Raw genomic sequence first — 18,045 nt, 5'->3', positions numbered from 1 at the left:
ATGTACCCATGAATTAACCAATACCTTAGCTCAACAGGACCTTCCTCCTGTGGATGTCAAGGCACCAAAACTAGTTAATTAATTTTGGCCTAGTGTTTAATGTATAGCCTGATGTAACTTAAGTCTAGCCTCATCTGAGAGGACTTTCATGTCTCTGTTTCCCTCTTAGCCAGGCAGCTAGAGAGTGATTGCCCATGGGGTATGTTTGCAGTTAACCAAGCTGTGTTTTGAGTAGATCTTCACATTGGTACATATCAAAGAACATGTAACCTCTTATCTGACAGTATACTAGAGAAAGTCTGTAGGTGTATGAGCACCCTCTTGTCTTATGTTATTCTGCCTTCTGTATCTGTGATGAAAATATACAGTTAAACTGAATAGTAAGCTATTCCTGGTTTTTTGTTTGGTTTTGGTAGGGTTTTTTGTTTGGTGTTTGTTGGTTTTGGTTTTTTATAATTGCCTGCTATGAAGTCTGCACGTTAGCTCAAATATTGAGGGTTAGTAGCAACTCAGATTCCTCCTGGAAAGTGTCTCAATATGTGTGCATGAATATTCAGTGTTCTGATGTCTGAACATGCTTAAGAAACTTTTCTGTGAATTTTTATCCTGGACGCTTCAGGTGACTGCCCTGACTGATTCCTTGCAGAGTAAGAGATCACAGCTTATGCTGTTGTCGCATAGAAACAGAGTTGAATGGGTGTCAATTCTGTCTAAACCTGTTTCATAAATCTTACTGTCAGGCATGAGAAAACTTTGGAAAGCAGAATCCTTTTCAGACTAGGGTAGTTACTCTGTTGGAATTGAACTGTCAGAGTTGAATACATAACTTTGAGTGTACACTTTAGTAAAGCTGTCCTAGAAATGTAGGAAGAAACATTTTTGGCTTTGGCAAATGCCTTTACTCAAAAAATGTGGTACTTCTTTTCTTTTTATGACCCACACATCTGAGTATTTAATACTTATGCTCACAATGTGCGTTATCTTAAAAGGTAATCAGATTTGCTCAGAGCTGGACCTGATTTTGGGGCTGACTTTTTACTGGTCTTTGCTGGAATGCTAACACTGCTGTGTAGAAAACCTGTTTCTTGTGTGTTCTTTGACTTGCATGAGACATGGAGCTCATCTGAGAAGTTTCAGGGATAATACAGTTGCTGTAGGGCATAGATTCTGCTTCTGAAGGTCTTACAAATTGCATTAGAATTGATAGCTTATCTTATGGTAGAACAGCATTTTGCATTCCTTGTGATATAAAGACTTTTTTTAGACAGTTTTTTTAATTTTTAAAAAGTTAAAGTATTAGGAAGGGGAAAAAATAGATTTGCTCTGGGACTTCAGATAAATTTCTTTTGTTCTTTTCCAGTTGAACACTTAGTTCTCTTCTTAGACTTTTGTAACTGATCACGTGGAATTAGTTGATTCACAACCTAGTTACTGTACACCATGGTTACTTAGCACACATTCACAACATCACTGGTCTCAGTAAGTCTAGAGATGGGACTGACTTTATTGTCTGAAACAGGTTTGTCAGCTGCAGTTCTGACTGGGGAACAGTTTATAGAATCTGCTTGTCTTTCCACATTTCAGCTAGTCTACATGACACCTCTTCATGTCCTCGCTTTGTCTTTCTAAATCAGTGTGTCTATAGATGTCTGCTGGACATGAGACAAGAATGCTATGAAATGCTTTTTGAATAATTTTTATAAAATGCTTTTTATTTTATAATAGAGCTTATTTTAAAATTATTATAAGCTTAGGACCTTGCGAGAAAATGTGACCAAGAATTATTAAATATATTTGGAAATAACTTTTTTCTGAATGTCCTTTTTGAAACATCTTGTTTGATCACACGTTCTTTTCTTCCTCCCCAGGTTTTTCATGGACTGTAACACAAAGGTCAGAACTAGACTTAGGTTCTAGCTTGTGGTTGTTTTTTTTTTTCCTGTGGAAATACTCTTGACTCAAAATTTAATGACAGTAGTGTTACTTAAATAAACAGAAAATAAACAGTGTTCAGCTGCAGCATGCCGTGCAACTGATATAAATGCCATTTAGCAGGCAGTTTGATTGGCCAGCTTGTATTTCCACTTTACGTTCAAGCTTGATTGGTTTGAGTGAACATTTGCTTTCCTATACTTCTAAAGATAGCAGGTTCAGTGAGGACTAGAAGCCTCCCTTGATCATAAAAGGTAGTTTATGGCGTGGAAGGTACTACCTGAGGTATGTGATGCAGTGTAATATAAATCATTCTATTTAGATTGAGAGCAACCTCAGTACTTTCACACCGGGTTTTACCAGTTGATAGGATAAGGTCAATGTAATGCTGGTCATTAGACTGTTAATTTCATTTGAACCCTTTTAGTTATGCTGTGTGTGAATGGATAAGGTGTTACAAAGCAGTTGTCTGATGTTACAATGAAAGGATCTAATGAAGGCTTTTTAGGAGTAATGCTGAAGATAGTACTCAGCTGTTTTCTTGCAGAAATAGTAAGTGGGAATTCAAGCATCACTAACTTCCTTCTTTAAATCCTTTCTCACTAACTTGGATCTTCATATCCTTCTTAAAAGCTTTAAAGAAAGCGATAAAATTTTCAAACAATTAGGTGAGAAGGGGAAGGAAAATAAATTAAAGCACTGGCATGAATGGTGAAAGCCTCCATGTTGAGTGTCATGAGTGGCTTGGCATAAAGGAATTTCGTTATTGCAGTGGTATTCAATACAGGGTTGTTCTTACCAAAGGCTGTAGTTTAGCAGGGAATAATGAAGAGAGGCTTGAATTATTCTGGAGATGTTGTTTAGTTAAGTTCTGAGGTAAATAATAGTTCTGTAAGAGACAGTAAAAACCACATTAATAGTATTCTTGTCCTCTCTTTCTGATCTGTAGGGCGAGGCTGAAATGGAGATAGCAAAATGTCTGAGGTATTACAGAAAGATTTTGGATTATAACTGTAATTATTTTCTACTACTGTCCCACTGTTACCATCTTCTTGGAAAATTTTTTTAACAATGATACCCTGTGTTGTGGGGAGATAGTGTGCCAGGCAGGAGGAGTGATTATACTAAGGAAAGGAGTGTTCTGTTTGTCAGTCTGTGGCAGAAATGAAAATGAAGAAGGAAGTGTTGAAGGGCATAGTACTTAAGTGTTTAGTATTTAAAGTTAAACAGTGTCTTCCCTGACAAATTAAATAATATAAAAAAGAAATGTTTTTTCTTGTCAGCATAATGTGGAAAGTATTTTCTTCTATTAATAGAAAATTTTGAGCTAATGGAATACTTGAACAAGTTCAAGGAAGACCATGGGACTGCACTGGAAGCTTAGGTTGTGATGCCCTTTTTTTTTTTTTTAACTATGTAGTACTTAAAGTTGATGCATAGAACTTCAGTGAAAAACCCAGTTACATATAGGAAGCTTGATATAATTTTGGTTGTTGCAAACTGGAAGCTTGAAGAGTATGTATAAAGATTCCTTTGCTGTTCTCACCCTCAATGTAAACATCTGTAGACCGATCATGGTACTTGCCAAAAGTTGCTCAGTAGTCTTAACTTCTTGTTGTTAAAATTAAATTTACCTGATTTTAGTTATGAAAGTGTGGCAACAAAAGCTGTGCGAGGGGGGGAAAAAGTGGGAGGGAACCATCTAGTGTGTGAGCTGGATGTAGATTTGGGTGTCAGAGCCTGTAAACAAACAGCTTGAAAGAGGGATCTGTGTATTCTCATCCCTGTTTGATTGGGTGTGCTGACTGTGATATGAAAGCCTTACGCTGTTGCTGCTTGGTGGTGGGTGTGCTTGCAAACCAGTGGTTGTGGCAAGAAGGTAGAGGAGAAGACTGAAATAGGGACCAGATCATGTTTCATGATGAGTTTTAATTAATCTATGTGTTCACTGTCAGCGATAAATGATGTGTGATGTCTGTATCATCCCTCTTAACTAGTATTCATAAAGCTTTCCGGGCAACTACATCAGAGTTGAGCAAGTTGAAAACTATCTGAGTTTTTAGGGGGAAGAGAAAAGAAGTTATTCAGTGATTCTTTCCTGACCTGTTTTGACAGTTTATAATGTGCTAGACTTCAATGGTTTATCCTCTATGCCAACACTAGATCAGGATACCCTGAGACAAAGGTGTGGGTAGATATTAGTGTTTCTGAAAGGGGATGTTTTCATTGCTTGAGCCTCTGAACATAGTAAGCGTTGCTGCTATGTAGAGAGTCACAACTTGTAATGTGCCAGTTGAACTGAGGGGTATGTGAAACCAGCTTATAGTATGATACTAATCGGTTTTAAATATACCCTGTCCTAAGAATTCCTGTGGGGTCTTTCTGCTATCACTAGATGAGGATTACAGTTAATGGTTGTCTCTTTACTGTTGTGTGCTTTGCAAGGGTTACTGTCTGTTTCAGGCTTCCTTTAAATGTGAGTTATGAGGTACGAGCCTCTGAGTATACCTCAGAGCTAAAATAGCTTTTCTCTGGATTGTGCAACTTGTGCATGTATTTCTTATTACTGCTAATATTGTAAAATGCTTGCAGATTTAAGCAATTACTGTCCTCTCACTGTAAACTTTTAGGAAGAGGGGTTTTGCTGCAGGAAATATATTAGAATCTTCTCATAAATGTGACCCCTTATTTTTGTGTTGGCACTCCTGCTTTTTGGGAGTAGCATAGGGAAAAAATTTGACAGGCATTATCATCTTAATAATTACCCAAATATTTGTAGGATGTATTGCTGATAAATTTACAGAGTATGTAACTTCCTCTTCTAGCTGCCTGATGGCTGATAAGCTGTAGCATAGTCACTTTAAAGCACACATTAGTCACTGTGGTTCCTCACCACCCTGTACTGAAAGTGGTGACTAATCTCTCAGTCTGACTTTCCATTAAGAAGTGCAAACTTTACCCTCGGTAACTAGGTGGAGGATTTCACAAAACAGCTAGAAGAGATGTGGGGCATCAGATGTGCTGCTAGGTTCTCAACAAATATTGAGACCTTGCTCTCCATGAGAAGAATCTTGCTTTGGATGGTGCCTCTTCAATAATGTCTGTAAAGCTATAGCAGAATTAAAGTGATTAGCAGTCAGATGCCAACATGCTACATAAAAGCCTGATCCAGAGGTTTATTTTGGCACTCTGGCATCATTCTGCCTGATGAGACTGAGGTAGTACAGTAACTTCCACACTTTGTACAGTGTTTATAATAGTCTTTTCTAACAAATAGAAAAAGGTCAGAATCCCAATGGTTTTTGCAGTGTTACAGAATATGCAGTGATAGAGCACCTTTTTTACCTTTATTCAAAAGCAGCTGATTTGGAGTTAAAGTATCACTTCAGGTTAGCAGGCTTTTCTGTACAGATCTGAAATACTGAAACAGTCTCATTTTGAAGAGTATGGGTTGAGTAGGAAGAAGACTTATTCTCAATCTCATATTTTGGAGTGGAGAAGGGAGTCTTTAAGCTTTTGGAAGAAGGTCAATATTTCTTTTGAAATTTTGAAATATTTCTGTTGAAAAGAGGTTTAGCAATGTGCATTAATAGTGAAGGTAGCCAACACTCCCCTGAGCTGTATTTAATAGGAGCATAGCTGTTATTTACTGGGAACTGATTACTCCTCTCTGCTCAGTACTACTTAGCAGTGTCTAGAATATTGTATCTCGTTTTGGGTCCTTGATCCGGGGAAAACATAAACTGGCAACAAGCCCAGCACAGGGACTGTCAGGGTGGTCAGGAGGCTGGAGCACAGGCCCTGTGAGGGAAGGCTGGAGGAGCCTCAGTTGCTTCAGCCTGAAGAGCAGGCCCAGAGGGACCTGACAGCGGCCCCTGCATACCTGCAAGGAGGCCATTGGGAACATTGGGGCCAGGCTCTTCATAGTGGGGGGGAGAGGAGATACAAAGGCTGTAACTTGTAATAAGAAGTAGATACAAACCCAGTAGATTTAATCATAAAAGCAAACAGAACCCCCCCCAAAACAAGAAAAATAACCCTCCAGCTTTCACTGTGAGAACAACCTTGCAGTGGAACAGACTGTCTGGGGAGGTTGTGAATCTTTGTAGGCATTAAAAGTACAGCTGGATTGAAGCCCTGAGGAACCTAATGTGAGTCATTGCTGTTCCTGGCCAGAGGCCCAGAGACCTCCTGAGATTTCTTCTAACCTGAATTATTCTGTTCATTCTTTGGTTCTACAGATGACTGACCATTCTCAAAGCCTTTGTTTTAGAAAACACTGTTAGTCTGCAAATAAACTGACTTTGTTTATGCCATATACATGTGGATTATTTCCAGAACGAGTTACCATAGCACTAAAAGGTACCAAATATTTGCCATTTCACAGCTATTGTGACCTTGGTTCTTAAAAGATAAGGTGATAACCACAAGGAAAATCTAAGCCTGTCATGGTGTCAAGATTTGAAGTACCTTTAAAGGGCATCAGACTCTTAATTACCAAATATAATCCTTTGGAGTCTGAGGACCAAGCAGTTGAAGATTTTGAAGATGCCTTCATGCAATTAAAGCAAACCTACTCAGCAGTGTTCAAAATGACAAAAGAACTCAAAGGTTTTGTTGTTTTTTTTGTTTTTTTTTTTTCTTTCCTGTGCTTCCTGAGGTAGTTGCTGGGGCCAGGTTGGATGGGGGTTTGAGCACTCAGTCTAGTGGAAGGAGGGTTGGTACTAGATGATCTTTAAGGGCCCTTTCAGCCCAAACTATGAATATGAATATGGTGCTATGAGAGGGTTTTTTGCGCTTTTTGGGACATACTGTTTTAGAAACCTGCCATTGCTGTGGAACACACTGAATACTGAATTGCCAGGAAAGTGGAAGCTTTTTACTATTAAGAGGTATGAAGAAATAGAATTCCATAGGACTGGTAAAGCTTGGTTTGCACAAATAGATAAACTATAGCCTTGAAGCTTTTCTCCTCTGTTTAGGCAAGTGTAGGAATTTAGTCCTTTGGTACATTAGTAATCATAAGTGAGAGAATTGCAAAATCCTTCTATTGAGGTAGAGGGAGTAACTGCTCTATTTCTACTTCTGAAAAGAATTTTGTACAAGGTAAGTAGTTAATGCTTTTTATAAAAGTTAGCATTTATTGCAAGTGATAATGTGAGGATAATCTCAGTTCTGAGGGCATTTGAATGAATGGTACTTCTATGATACAGCTTTATCTTGCTCGTAACTCCTTAGCATCACATGAGCAAAAAATGTGTTGGCAGCTTATTACGGAATATAGATAAACTCGTAACTTTTAGATGAAGTCCAGTGTTTTATATATTGTAAGTATAAATAATTGTACAGGTCAAAGATTAACATAGCTCTGAAAATATTTTTACTGTAGGGAAATAGAAATCATAAGGAAACCTCTTAAACTCAATTCTGTTTCTGCATACCTGAATATACTTTAGTCAGATCTGGTTTAACAGTTGGTTATCTTTTGAGGGTTTTGGGTGGTGATGTGTGTTTGAGTTTTTTGGTTGGTTGGTTTTTTGTTTTGTTTTGGATTTCTCTCTTTCTCCCAGTTTTCTACATGCTGTGAGGTCTACATATGGCATGGAAGAAGGGATATGATAGAAATTAACTGAGACCTGGAATGCTTTCAGAAAGCATTCAGAAGTTAAAGAGAAACCCCTAAAAGCAAGTTTTTATTTGTTGCTGTCTAGGTAAGAGACATGTCCTGACTTCTTTTTTAGTTCTAGTCCCATAGATAGTCCTAAAAATTTGACTGAAGAAAATACAAGCTAGCTAACAGTTGTTTCCCAATAATTGTGATAAATGAGAGAACATTTGAGTATTTTTTTATTTGTAACCTCAAATTGTACTTTATTTACAGACTCTTTTTCTGCAGCTACCAAATACAAGAATATATTACAGCTGTATCAAATGTTGGAGCCAACCTTAACAAAAGTGAATGAGGCTTAAAAGCAGTGCTCCCTAGAAGTCTTTTGCATCTTGTATATGAAAGTGTAGCTTTCCTTAATGTCAGAATAGATCAGTCTTACTGTTTTGGTTACTCTTGTTCCAATAATACTGGAACAGCAGGTTAAGAACTGCTTATTTGGAAAGCCTGTGCAGATTGCGACTATTCAGTCCTTCATAAATTATAGAAATTAAAATATTTTGAGAAATGTTAATGTTTCAAATACTGTTTAAGAAAAACCAATATTCTGAACTAACTGTATGCGAAAATGACCTTTATATGGAAATCTGATGACTAACAAGCTAAATAAAACTCCTTGTTATTCTTGAGTTCTAGCATAAAGAACCAAATGTAGATGTACTTTCTTATGCTTGCCTCAAAGCTGTGCCCCCTGTCAACTATTTTCCTTTGAATGACAAATGGGGATGCAGAAAACTAAGGGAGCTATTTACATGGTAGCAAGTAGGAGCTCAGGATAAAAAGTTAGGACCCTTGCTCTTTTAGCATCTTTTTCATTCTTAAGATTTTCTTTGAAATATGTTGTTCCTTGAGGCAATTACAGCTTCTGCTGTAAAGCTGCTTGTTAAGAAGCTCTGCTTCTTGATGAGGTAACATCTATTTTTAGAAGGTATGGAAGTGGTTCCAAAAAGCAAATTTGTTCCTAATACCTGGGTGTATCCTTTATCAGAATTTTATTTATTCTTTTGGGTTACTTGGCCAGTTTCACGTGAGTTTGAGATTTCACCAGTAGCTCTTCCATATTTTAGAGCAATTTGGTTTGATTTTCAAACCCTAGACAATGGCAAGATGGCCAGATCTAAGCTGCATGGTAACTGAAGAATTCTAGGACCATCTCTTCTACTACACAGTTTATGGGCATCTCCTGGTTTTGATATGGGAACGTTTCAGGTTTGACAAAAGAATGAAATGGATATTTTACTTAAAGTAACATAAGGACAACATGAAGATAAAAGGAACACACCCCTTACTGGTGTGTGAATGGGTATGTGAATTGGAGATGGGAACTTGGCAGAAAAACCTGTATACTTCTGGGGAGTTCCTCTCTCAGCCAGTAGCAGGGGATGATTAGGCTGTTGATGCTCTTGTTTGTCACTTCTCTGGCCAGTCAGATTGGTGGCAAGGGACTGAAAGCTTCAAGCAGAATGGGTTTTGGCTTTTTCATCAAGAATGTTGCTAATTTCTTTTATAATATAGGAAAAACAGGTTGAAAATGTACTCTAAAGGGAAGCACTTATGTTCTTACCAATCCCTGATCAGATGATATGTAGCACCTTGAACTACCCATGTAAACAAACTTGACCACAGTATGCACTCTGCTTGAAATAATCCTGATGAGTCAGAAGTGATAGATCAATATGCCTTACAATCCATTTAAAAGTACCAGGAAGGAACACAATTTTTTTCTGCAAGCTGTAGCTATAATTGTTTTGCTTAATAAGTTAATGAGTTTTTATCAAAACATGAGTGCCACCCTGCTTTTTAGGTTCTTAGGTTATTGTTCATCTGTACTTCAGATGCTTTTTGGTCTTTAGGGCTTATGTGGATGTCATTAAACATCTGAAACTAAAATCTTCTTTTTACTTATGTCGCTAATGGTGTTAGGTATTTCTTGGGAAGAGATGGAAATAACTAAGGTTACTACTTATTGTGATGTTCTCGGTAAATGCATAATTCTAATAATGTTCAACTGCACAGGATATAAAACTTACCAAGTGCTGCTGATCTCTGCTAAATGTAATGTTGAGAAGTAGGGTATTGACTTACTGGTGAATGCTAGGTGGGCACATTACAAAATGTAAGCAATTAAGTTGATTTTTTTTTTTAATATACTGTTGCCTAAGTGTTCTGTCATGTGCTTAACTTTAGTAGACAGAGGGAATAGAAGAGTGTGTTAAGAAAAGGACTTGAGAAAGCTAACATGTTGTTCTACTACAATTTTAAATAAGGCTGTTTCTTTTGCAGATGCTCTAAAAAAGTATTTTTAGTTGTAAGAAACATCAGAGAGGTCATTGCCTGGCTGCTGGGTTAAACATTCTCTTTTCTTAGACATGCAGGGCTCACAGCATGATTGCTAAGAGGGGGGAAAAAAGCATCCAAAATCACCACTTGTTTTCTTGGATGTTTGTTTGGGTGTGTTGTGTGTATAGTTTTCACAGGCTTGTTGATCAGGAATTTTGAAAAGGTCAACTAATGACAGTGGATTTCAGAAACACTGCAGAGGAGTAAATTTAGAAATGCTTCTTGGCTATTTTAGTATTATTTGTATGAATCTCACATATTTGGGATCTGAACTTCTACCCCTTTTCTCTAGCAGCGGTAAGAGCAGCATCTAGGAAATCAGTGGTATTTGCATGCTGACCATGTTAAATGTCTTCTCTATTGGGAGGGATGACGTGGGAGGGACCAAAGCACCATCACTTGACTTTCCAGGATGTTCTGGTCGTAGATTGTCCTTGCTATCAAGAGATCAGTTACTGGGCAGGTTTTTCCTAAACTAGTCGCTTTTTCTTAAGCCAAGTCCTATGGTGTATGGTTAGGGAGACTGACAGCTCTAGCTGTCATCATGATGACTTAATTGTACTTGGATTAGCCTTAATTCTGACAACTGATAAAACAAGTGCTGTCATGGTCATTCAAGTCTCTGGATCTTGTCCTTTAAAAAAAAAGAAGCCTAACTGGTTCTAGTTCTTAAACTGATAGGAGATTTATCAGATTATTTGGTAGGAATGGGCTTGAATTATTTCACAGTGACTATCTACCTTTACTTTACCTTTTGACTGTATATGTAAGTAGACTTGGATGGAACTTAAATACTTAAAAATGCTTTTCCTAAGGATAATATTTTGTTCACTGTCACATTACTACTTCTGAAGGTTCATCTGTTTTGGTTTTCAGATGATTCAGCTCTAGAGGAGAGATTTGTCTTCACGATTTCCTTTGAAAGCACAATGGACACATTTTAGAGTTTTACAGAAATCAGAAATCATCTAGGAACAAGAACATTGGACTTTAAGGAATAACAGAGTTCAGAGAGCCTGGAAATTGGTCACTGAAAAACCTGACTTCGCCACACAACTTGGAAATGAATACCATTGAGACAGCAAAGCTTGAAGAGCATATGGAGGGGCAAACGAATGAAACTTCTAATGGCTACTCACGACCTACTCTCTCAGTCAGTGAAGAGAACAAAAATGGCACTAACAAACCAAAGGGCTTGTCTAATGGCTTGCGGAAAACAGCAAAGAAATATCCTGATTACATCCAGATTTCTATGCCTGCTGAGGCTAGGAACAAATTTCCTCTGGAGTGGTGGAAAACAGGCATTGCCTTTGTCTACGCTCTCTTCAACTTGATTCTAACAACTGTCATGATCACTGTGGTCCATGAGAGAGTACCTCCAAAGGAGCTAAGCCCTCCCTTGCCTGACAAATTTTTTGATTACATTGATCGTGTGAAATGGGCTTTTTCTGTATCAGAAATAAACGGAATGATACTGCTTGGATTATGGATATGCCAGTGGTTGTTTCTTAGATACAAGTAAGTTAGCTATATTTTTTTCCCCTGCTTTATGTTTTCAGAATGTTGGTTTTTGTTGTTTGTTTTGGGTAGAAAGAATCTTATGTTAAAATCCTTAACAATATAGAAGAGGCCTGACAGGAAAGTGACAAAGGGGCGACTTGTTTCAAAAAGGTTCCAGTCTCCATGCTGGATATCAAAACACAGGTGTCCTGATTACTGAATAATGTTTAGTTCTGAATTTCTGACACCCATGTCATACTAGTCAAACTTATTTGAGATTGGGCTTTTCAAAGTTTACTGACATGGGGATGTTTAAGCAGAGGAAATTATGATGACGTAAAAAAATCTCATCCAAATATGAGGAAGAACCCACTGTCCTCTACAGCTAGACTAGAAGCTTCTTCCTGTGTCTGCATTTCCTTAAACTATACATATGTAAGTCAAGAATATGGTTATAATATGGGACTATGAAGAGAATATCACTGAGTTGAGGCAAACTGATCCTGACTGCACATGTAAGTTAGAGTGTGGCCACATTAAATAGGTGGAAGCTCTGTGCTATTAAGAGCTAGCAGGACTAAAACCTGAAGAAGGACTTTTTAGTATTTGATTTAGAGAAATGTGTGGTGAAGAGCTGGGGATGAAGCTGCTATTTCATTCTAGGGATTTAGCTATCTAATAAAGCTAGAGCTACATAACTGTTATATGTGTATTCTGCATGTAAACTTGGTATTCAATCTTTTCCCCCCCTTCCTTTACTTTCAGATCAATAGTGGGACGCAGGTTCTTTTTTATAATAGGAACTTTGTATCTGTACCGCTGTATTACTATGTATGTTACCACCTTACCTGTGCCTGGGATGCATTTTCAGTGTGCACCAAAGGTAAGAGCCTTTGCTCCCTAATTCTTACCTGAGTCTCTGCCTGAGTCCTCATGGCTCCTTTGAGCAAATGGAAAGTAATGTTTCAGGTGTTATTAAATAACACAAATTACTTTCAGCTGATGTCTTCAGAAACATAGGTAATGATAAATCAAAAGTTTCTGATACAGAAAGAGCCTCAAGTTGTTGCAGTTAAGATGCTTTAATGAGAGTACCTATGTTGAAATAGCACTGCTAGTCTGAGGCTCAAGCTAATGACTCTTAATAATACAGCAATATTCTTTTCTTATGTAGTAGGATACCTAAGGTCAGTATTGTAATTTATAGGCTTATATGCAAGCTTCTGTTGCTGAATCGCTTTAAAAACTAGTTATATGCTTTGTTCTTGATTCTCACACTGTTTGGTCAAGAGCTATTGCAATACCTGAAATCAATTGCTTGTCTCTGCTTCCAACCTGCAAATGTATAGAAATGTGACTAAAACAAGTTCAGCTGCTTAAATAGACTGACACATATAGAAACGTGGATGTGCTAATATTTTTACAAAAAGATTTAAAAAACTTCTATGGCACTGTAGTTAAGTGGTGACACAAAGGAGTTATTATTGGCGTTTTAGGCTACTAATAAAAAGATGTAGACTTATGATTGCCTTGGAACAAACTGTTATATTGGCTGTGATGAAAGAAAAGTTTACTGGGGGGATGAATTTGTCACCTCTTGAGTAGGATCTCATCAGTCTTGCGGTACAGCATCATATCTGTTCTCTTTCACATTGAAACAACTTTAGGCACATGAATCAGTATCTGTTTGAAAACTTCTACATACCACTATTGTAAAGACATAATTGTTTTGTTCTAATAGCTTGGGGAATGACTTTGTGTAGTAGACTGTATTGAGGAGTGAGAAGAGGTAAGCAAAGGAAGACTTTAAATGTCTCTTCTGAAAGTGCATTTTGCTAGCATTAAACAAGGATTAATTACTTGAACTCTGAAAAAAACTTGGTAGCTTTTCTGGATTTCTTGGTTTTTTGTTTTGTTTTTATTTTTTTTGCTTTTTGTTTGTTTTGTGTGAATACTTTTATGGTTATGGAAAACTCAGTTATCCTTTTTCTTCTAGAGTAAATTTTTAAGCAGCTAGGTGAAACTAAGTTTGCCTAGTATGTGTGGAAAATCAAAAACTGATCCTAATGCATGTTTAAAAAACATACATCCTCTAAATATTAGTAAGTCCTCACTGAGTTTATAACCAAATTTAAAATTTACCAAGTTTGAGGTTTTTGCTCTGTGGAAACCTTGTTCAGCTTTGAACAGAATGTCAGAAGTAGCATGCAAGGTTGTAGTGGTTTCGAATTGATTTTATCCATTCTGTGGACTGTTGCCATGGCGTCTGACTTTAGAAATTCTTAGTGTTTACCTTTTCAATATATTCTGCATCTCATTCTCATACAAGGCATATTTCAAAATAGCCTGAGAAAGCATAGACGGAATGCTAATGTTGTCAAACTAAGCTTTATCATCTGTCAGCTATGATATGCATGCTTATTTGTTTAAGAATATGTGAGAGAAAGATAAAGAAAATGAAGATAATTATATCCTTTTCACATGTGTTTGGGCAAGAAGTTTACTCGGGTTGTGGTATATCTTAACCTTTACTTTGTGCTTTTGTTTCTGGTGTTGTAGTTGAATGGAGATTCTCAGGCAAAGGTTCAGAGAATCCTGCGACTGATTTCTGGTGGTGGTCTATCCATAACTGGATCACACATCCTGTGTGGAGACTTCCTGTTTAGTGGACACACTGTGGTATTAACGCTGGTCTACCTGTTCATCAAAGAGTGTAAGTGTGTTTCAATGCTTTTGTTCTTCTGGGAAAACATGTGATAACATGAATGTAAAACTACTGCCCTCCAGAAGTAACCTGTCAGTTGTACATAGACTGTATGTGTATGGGTTTGAAATACAAATTGTGATTCTGACTGGAAATGGAACATGGGTGTAGTAAAATCATGGGTTAAGGTTGGAAGGGACTACTGGAGGTCCTCTAGCCCAACCTCCTTGCTCAAGCAGGGTCATCTAGACTACATTGCAGAGGATTGCATCCAGACAGTTCTTGAGTATCTTGAATATGGAGAGAGACTCCACAACCTCTCTGGGCAGCCTGTTCTACTGCGCAGTCACCTGTGTACTGGTGAAGTACAGAAGTTCTTCCCTGCATTCAGGGGGAACTTCCTGTGCATCAGTTCCTGCCTGTTGCCTCTTGTCCTAATGTTTAGCCCCATCCTCTTGACACCCTCCCTTCAGATACTTGCAGACATTCATCAGACCCCCTCTCAAACTTCTCTTCTTCAGTCTAAGCAGGCCCATCTCCCCCCGTTTTCCCTCCTAAGAGAGGTGCTCCAATATCCCAGTCATCCTCCTAGCCCTCCACTGGACTTGCTCCACATCTGTCTTGTACTGGGGAGCTCAGAACTCCAAATGCAGCCTCACTAGGGCGAGTAAAGGGGCAGGATCGCCTCCCTTGACCTGCTGGCAATGCTTTTCCTAATGCACCTCAGGATACCCCGTGCCCTTCTTGGCCACAAGGGAACACTGCTGGCTCATGGACAACTTGTCCACCTGGACTCCCAGGTACTTCTCTGCAGAGTTTTCCAGCAGGTTGGCCCCCAACCTATACTGGTGCACCACATTCTTCCTTCCCAGGTGCAGAACCCTGCACTGGTCTTTACTGAATTTCAAAAGGTTCTGCTCTACCCATTCCCCAGTGTGTGAGATCCTGCTATGAAAGGCTGTGCAGCACTCTGGGGTATTGGCCACTCCTCCCAGCTTTGTTAGATCTATGTTAGACTTTAAGGAATTCTGTGGCTTGAACACAGCACTGTTGCACACTTATGCTACCTCTGGACGCAAAGTTACTTTTCTCACCTCTGCTGTACAGTAGTTACTGCAAACAGTGAAAAGTTGGTTTGTGCTCTTTGGATGTCTTCTGCTAGAATGTCCTGCGTAATGCTTCTTGTAGTTAATAAGTATTTGGCAAGCTCACAGAAGATAGTTATGGTTTCTCTATTGGTGCAGCCAATTGAAGTGTTGGAGAACTGAGCACCAACTTCCAAATCTGATATGTGGTAAGCAGTGCTTCCGTCCCGAGAACTTGGCTGTTCCTGAGTGTGTAGTGGGGAGTTCCCTTTTCAGTTCACATATTTGGAATTGGATTCTTCTCTCCTACTGTTGTATTCCAAACTATGCAAATGCTATCTTGGCTCATGGGAATATAGTTCTCACCAAAACAAAAATAAGACTAGCCAGCGTTAGTTGGATGCCTTCCTCTTATTAAAATGTTGAGGGAATGAGGTGTTGTAGTGCTACATTCTACCTTAACCAAAAACCTCAATATAAAAAAGCCTGTTTAATATGATAAACTCTGAATCTACAGATGTGAGACATTCTTCTTCGAACAGTGATTTAAGATGCTGATTACAGTCCGATTTTTAGGCCTAGGTCTTTCTTGTAAAGTGAACATTACTGGGGGAATGACATATGTCAAAATTACCAGATCAGTATTAGGAAAATAACCTAATAATAGATCTATTGTTTGCCTTGTTTTGTGTATGTTATATTGCATCTTAATGCTGTTTGCATACTTATTTTTAGTACCAGGAAAGATGCAGACAACCCAGTAGTTCCTGGACTAGTTTTATTCCTGTGCTTATAAAGGGTTGGAGAAATTGTATCATAAAAATTCTTATAATAAGTCCTTTGACTGCTGCCTAATTGTTAGGCATATATTTCAGGAGAGTTAGGCTCTATAAATGAGAAATGCATAATTTCCTTTTTCTGCCTCCTTTGCAATTAGCAAAATGCTATCTGAACAAGGGCATAAGGCCTCTAATTGTTCTGAATTAGAGGCTGCTTATGGTATTCTTCTCTGCTCTTTTGATAACATATCTTTGGTGTAAGATGCATTTTGAGGATTTTATTATTTCTCGCTTAGTGGAGTTTTTGCTCCGTTCTTCCTTTCATATGCTGCCACTTTTTCCACTTATTCCTCTGCAGTCCACCTTTTATACCAGAATAGCTATATTTTTAGCTTTGATATGTCTGTCTTGCTTTGTGGTACTTCCATCAACTTCTTGAGATTACTTGGCTTCTTATCTTTCTTTTTTTAAATTATTACTATGATCTTGCACAGGCCTCTCAAACTACTACCGGGTAAGCTTGTTGAGATCAGTAACTTTTCTGCTGGTATTGTGTGAAAGTCAAGGCTGACCACTGCCCCACAAGGCAAGGGGTGCCAAAACCTCCCACTGTGAGTGAAATGAAGCCAGTTAGTCTGTCAGAAGTTATGAATGGTCATTGGGACACCCGAGGCATTTTTCAATGGGGAAAGAAGAGCAGGGGAACTTTTCTGCTGAAGTGGCTTAAATGTGTTTTGAAGAACAGCTTCACTCCCATTTGTTAAATCTTTCATTAAAGGGTATAAATTCACATACTGTCCTTTCCTGTACAGAGTATTCTGTTTCACAGAACTGAGGCTTCATGCAAAGTATTTAAAACCTAAGAATTTAAATAAGAGTGTCTTTTCCTGTTTAATCTATGATCTCTGCTCAGGTTGTATCAATTCTAGGCACTTGAGTTTACTTGAGCATAGACTGTAAGAAAAGCAAAGATTCAAGTAAAATAACAAAGTGTATGTTTTGCCTCAATTCTGTCTATTCCTCTGCACCCCATATCCTAGAAGTGACTTATCTGGAAAACTTAATTTGACTAGAAGATGGGTGGTATATAACTGCAGGCTGTATAACTGCAGGCTCATCTTGGGATCCTTTTACGAAGTAAGAACACACCTCAGTAAACTTGTATAATCCTTTAATCTTGTTTTCTCTGTCAAAACCCCTGTCAAAGCAGGGGTTTTGTACCAGTGTGATAGGAGTTAAGTTTTCACATTTAGTAACCTTAAATCATTTTTATCTTTTCCCCTTCTTTTTGTGGATTGCTATAATAATGAATGTCTTTTTTGGTGTGTTTTCTCCCGTCGCCTCCCTGTTTCACAGATTCACCACGTCATTTCTGGTGGTATCACTTGATCTGCTGGCTAATGAGTGCTGCTGGTATCATTTGTATCCTTGTTGCTCATGAACACTATACTGTAGACGTCATCATTGCTTATTATATCACCACACGGCTCTTTTGGTGGTACCACTCAATGGCTAATGAAAAGGTGAGTGGCAAATACCTTTAGAATCAATGTATTGCCTAAAGGTCTAAGTTAGTTTTTGATTTCTAAATAAAAATAGAGGTTCCATATTGAAGTTTAAACAGAATGGGTAATGAATTTCACTTTACTGTTTAAGTAAATATTAATAATTTGTCCTTAAAACATTTTTTTGAACTTTGAGGTTTTTTTTCTGTAGTTGGTGTTCAGAATAGCCTTTGTTTGTCTCAGCTTATGAATAATCAGTAGTTTAGTAATAAAACTTGTGGCCAACTGAAATTACCTAGACCATCCTAAAATTCTAGTGACAGTTCTTCCGTAGATGTCAATAAAAGCATATTTTTCAGAAGGTATCTGCTGCAGTTGTTTAAACAACACTTTCAAGTAGAAGCATAGCTCTCAAGCCAATTTAATTCAATTTTCAACTATTAGTCATCAATGGAAACATGACATGCCTGGAAGCACTCATATTCAAAAAGACTTGGGTGCTTTGTATCCCCAAATTTTGTACAGCAGCAAA

At 38.0% G+C, this 18,045-nt stretch overlaps 1 protein-coding gene across 6 annotated transcripts in view; it reads left to right on the top strand.

Annotated features, from left to right (window-relative positions):
• The window catches only part of SGMS2 (sphingomyelin synthase 2), a 57,449-nt gene that overhangs the window by 28,275 nt on the left and 11,129 nt on the right, over positions 1–18,045 (top strand). For 5 of the 6 annotated variants that reach the window (XM_051789685.1, XM_051789689.1, XM_051789686.1 and 2 more), the window contains 4 exons: positions 10,817–11,458; positions 12,206–12,323; positions 14,000–14,153; positions 17,365–17,531. In XM_051789685.1, the coding sequence (XP_051645645.1) occupies positions 11,004–11,458; positions 12,206–12,323; positions 14,000–14,153; positions 17,365–17,531 (894 nt within the window). In that variant the 5' untranslated portion in view covers positions 10,817–11,003. Of the gene's footprint in view, positions 1–7,434; positions 7,644–10,816; positions 11,459–12,205; positions 12,324–13,999; positions 14,154–17,364; positions 17,532–18,045 lie in introns of those variants that run through there. The other variant, XM_051789688.1, reaches the window with a different exon arrangement.

Source organism: Manacus candei, unplaced genomic scaffold (genome assembly GCF_025592945.1).
Source record: "Manacus candei isolate 608988 ecotype Guabito, Panama unplaced genomic scaffold, ASM2559294v1 h1tg000028l, whole genome shotgun sequence".
Classification (NCBI taxonomy): domain Eukaryota; kingdom Metazoa; phylum Chordata; class Aves; order Passeriformes; family Pipridae; genus Manacus; species Manacus candei.
The sequence above is the reverse complement of the archived record's forward strand: the minus strand, read 5'-3'. Positions and strand labels throughout refer to the sequence as shown.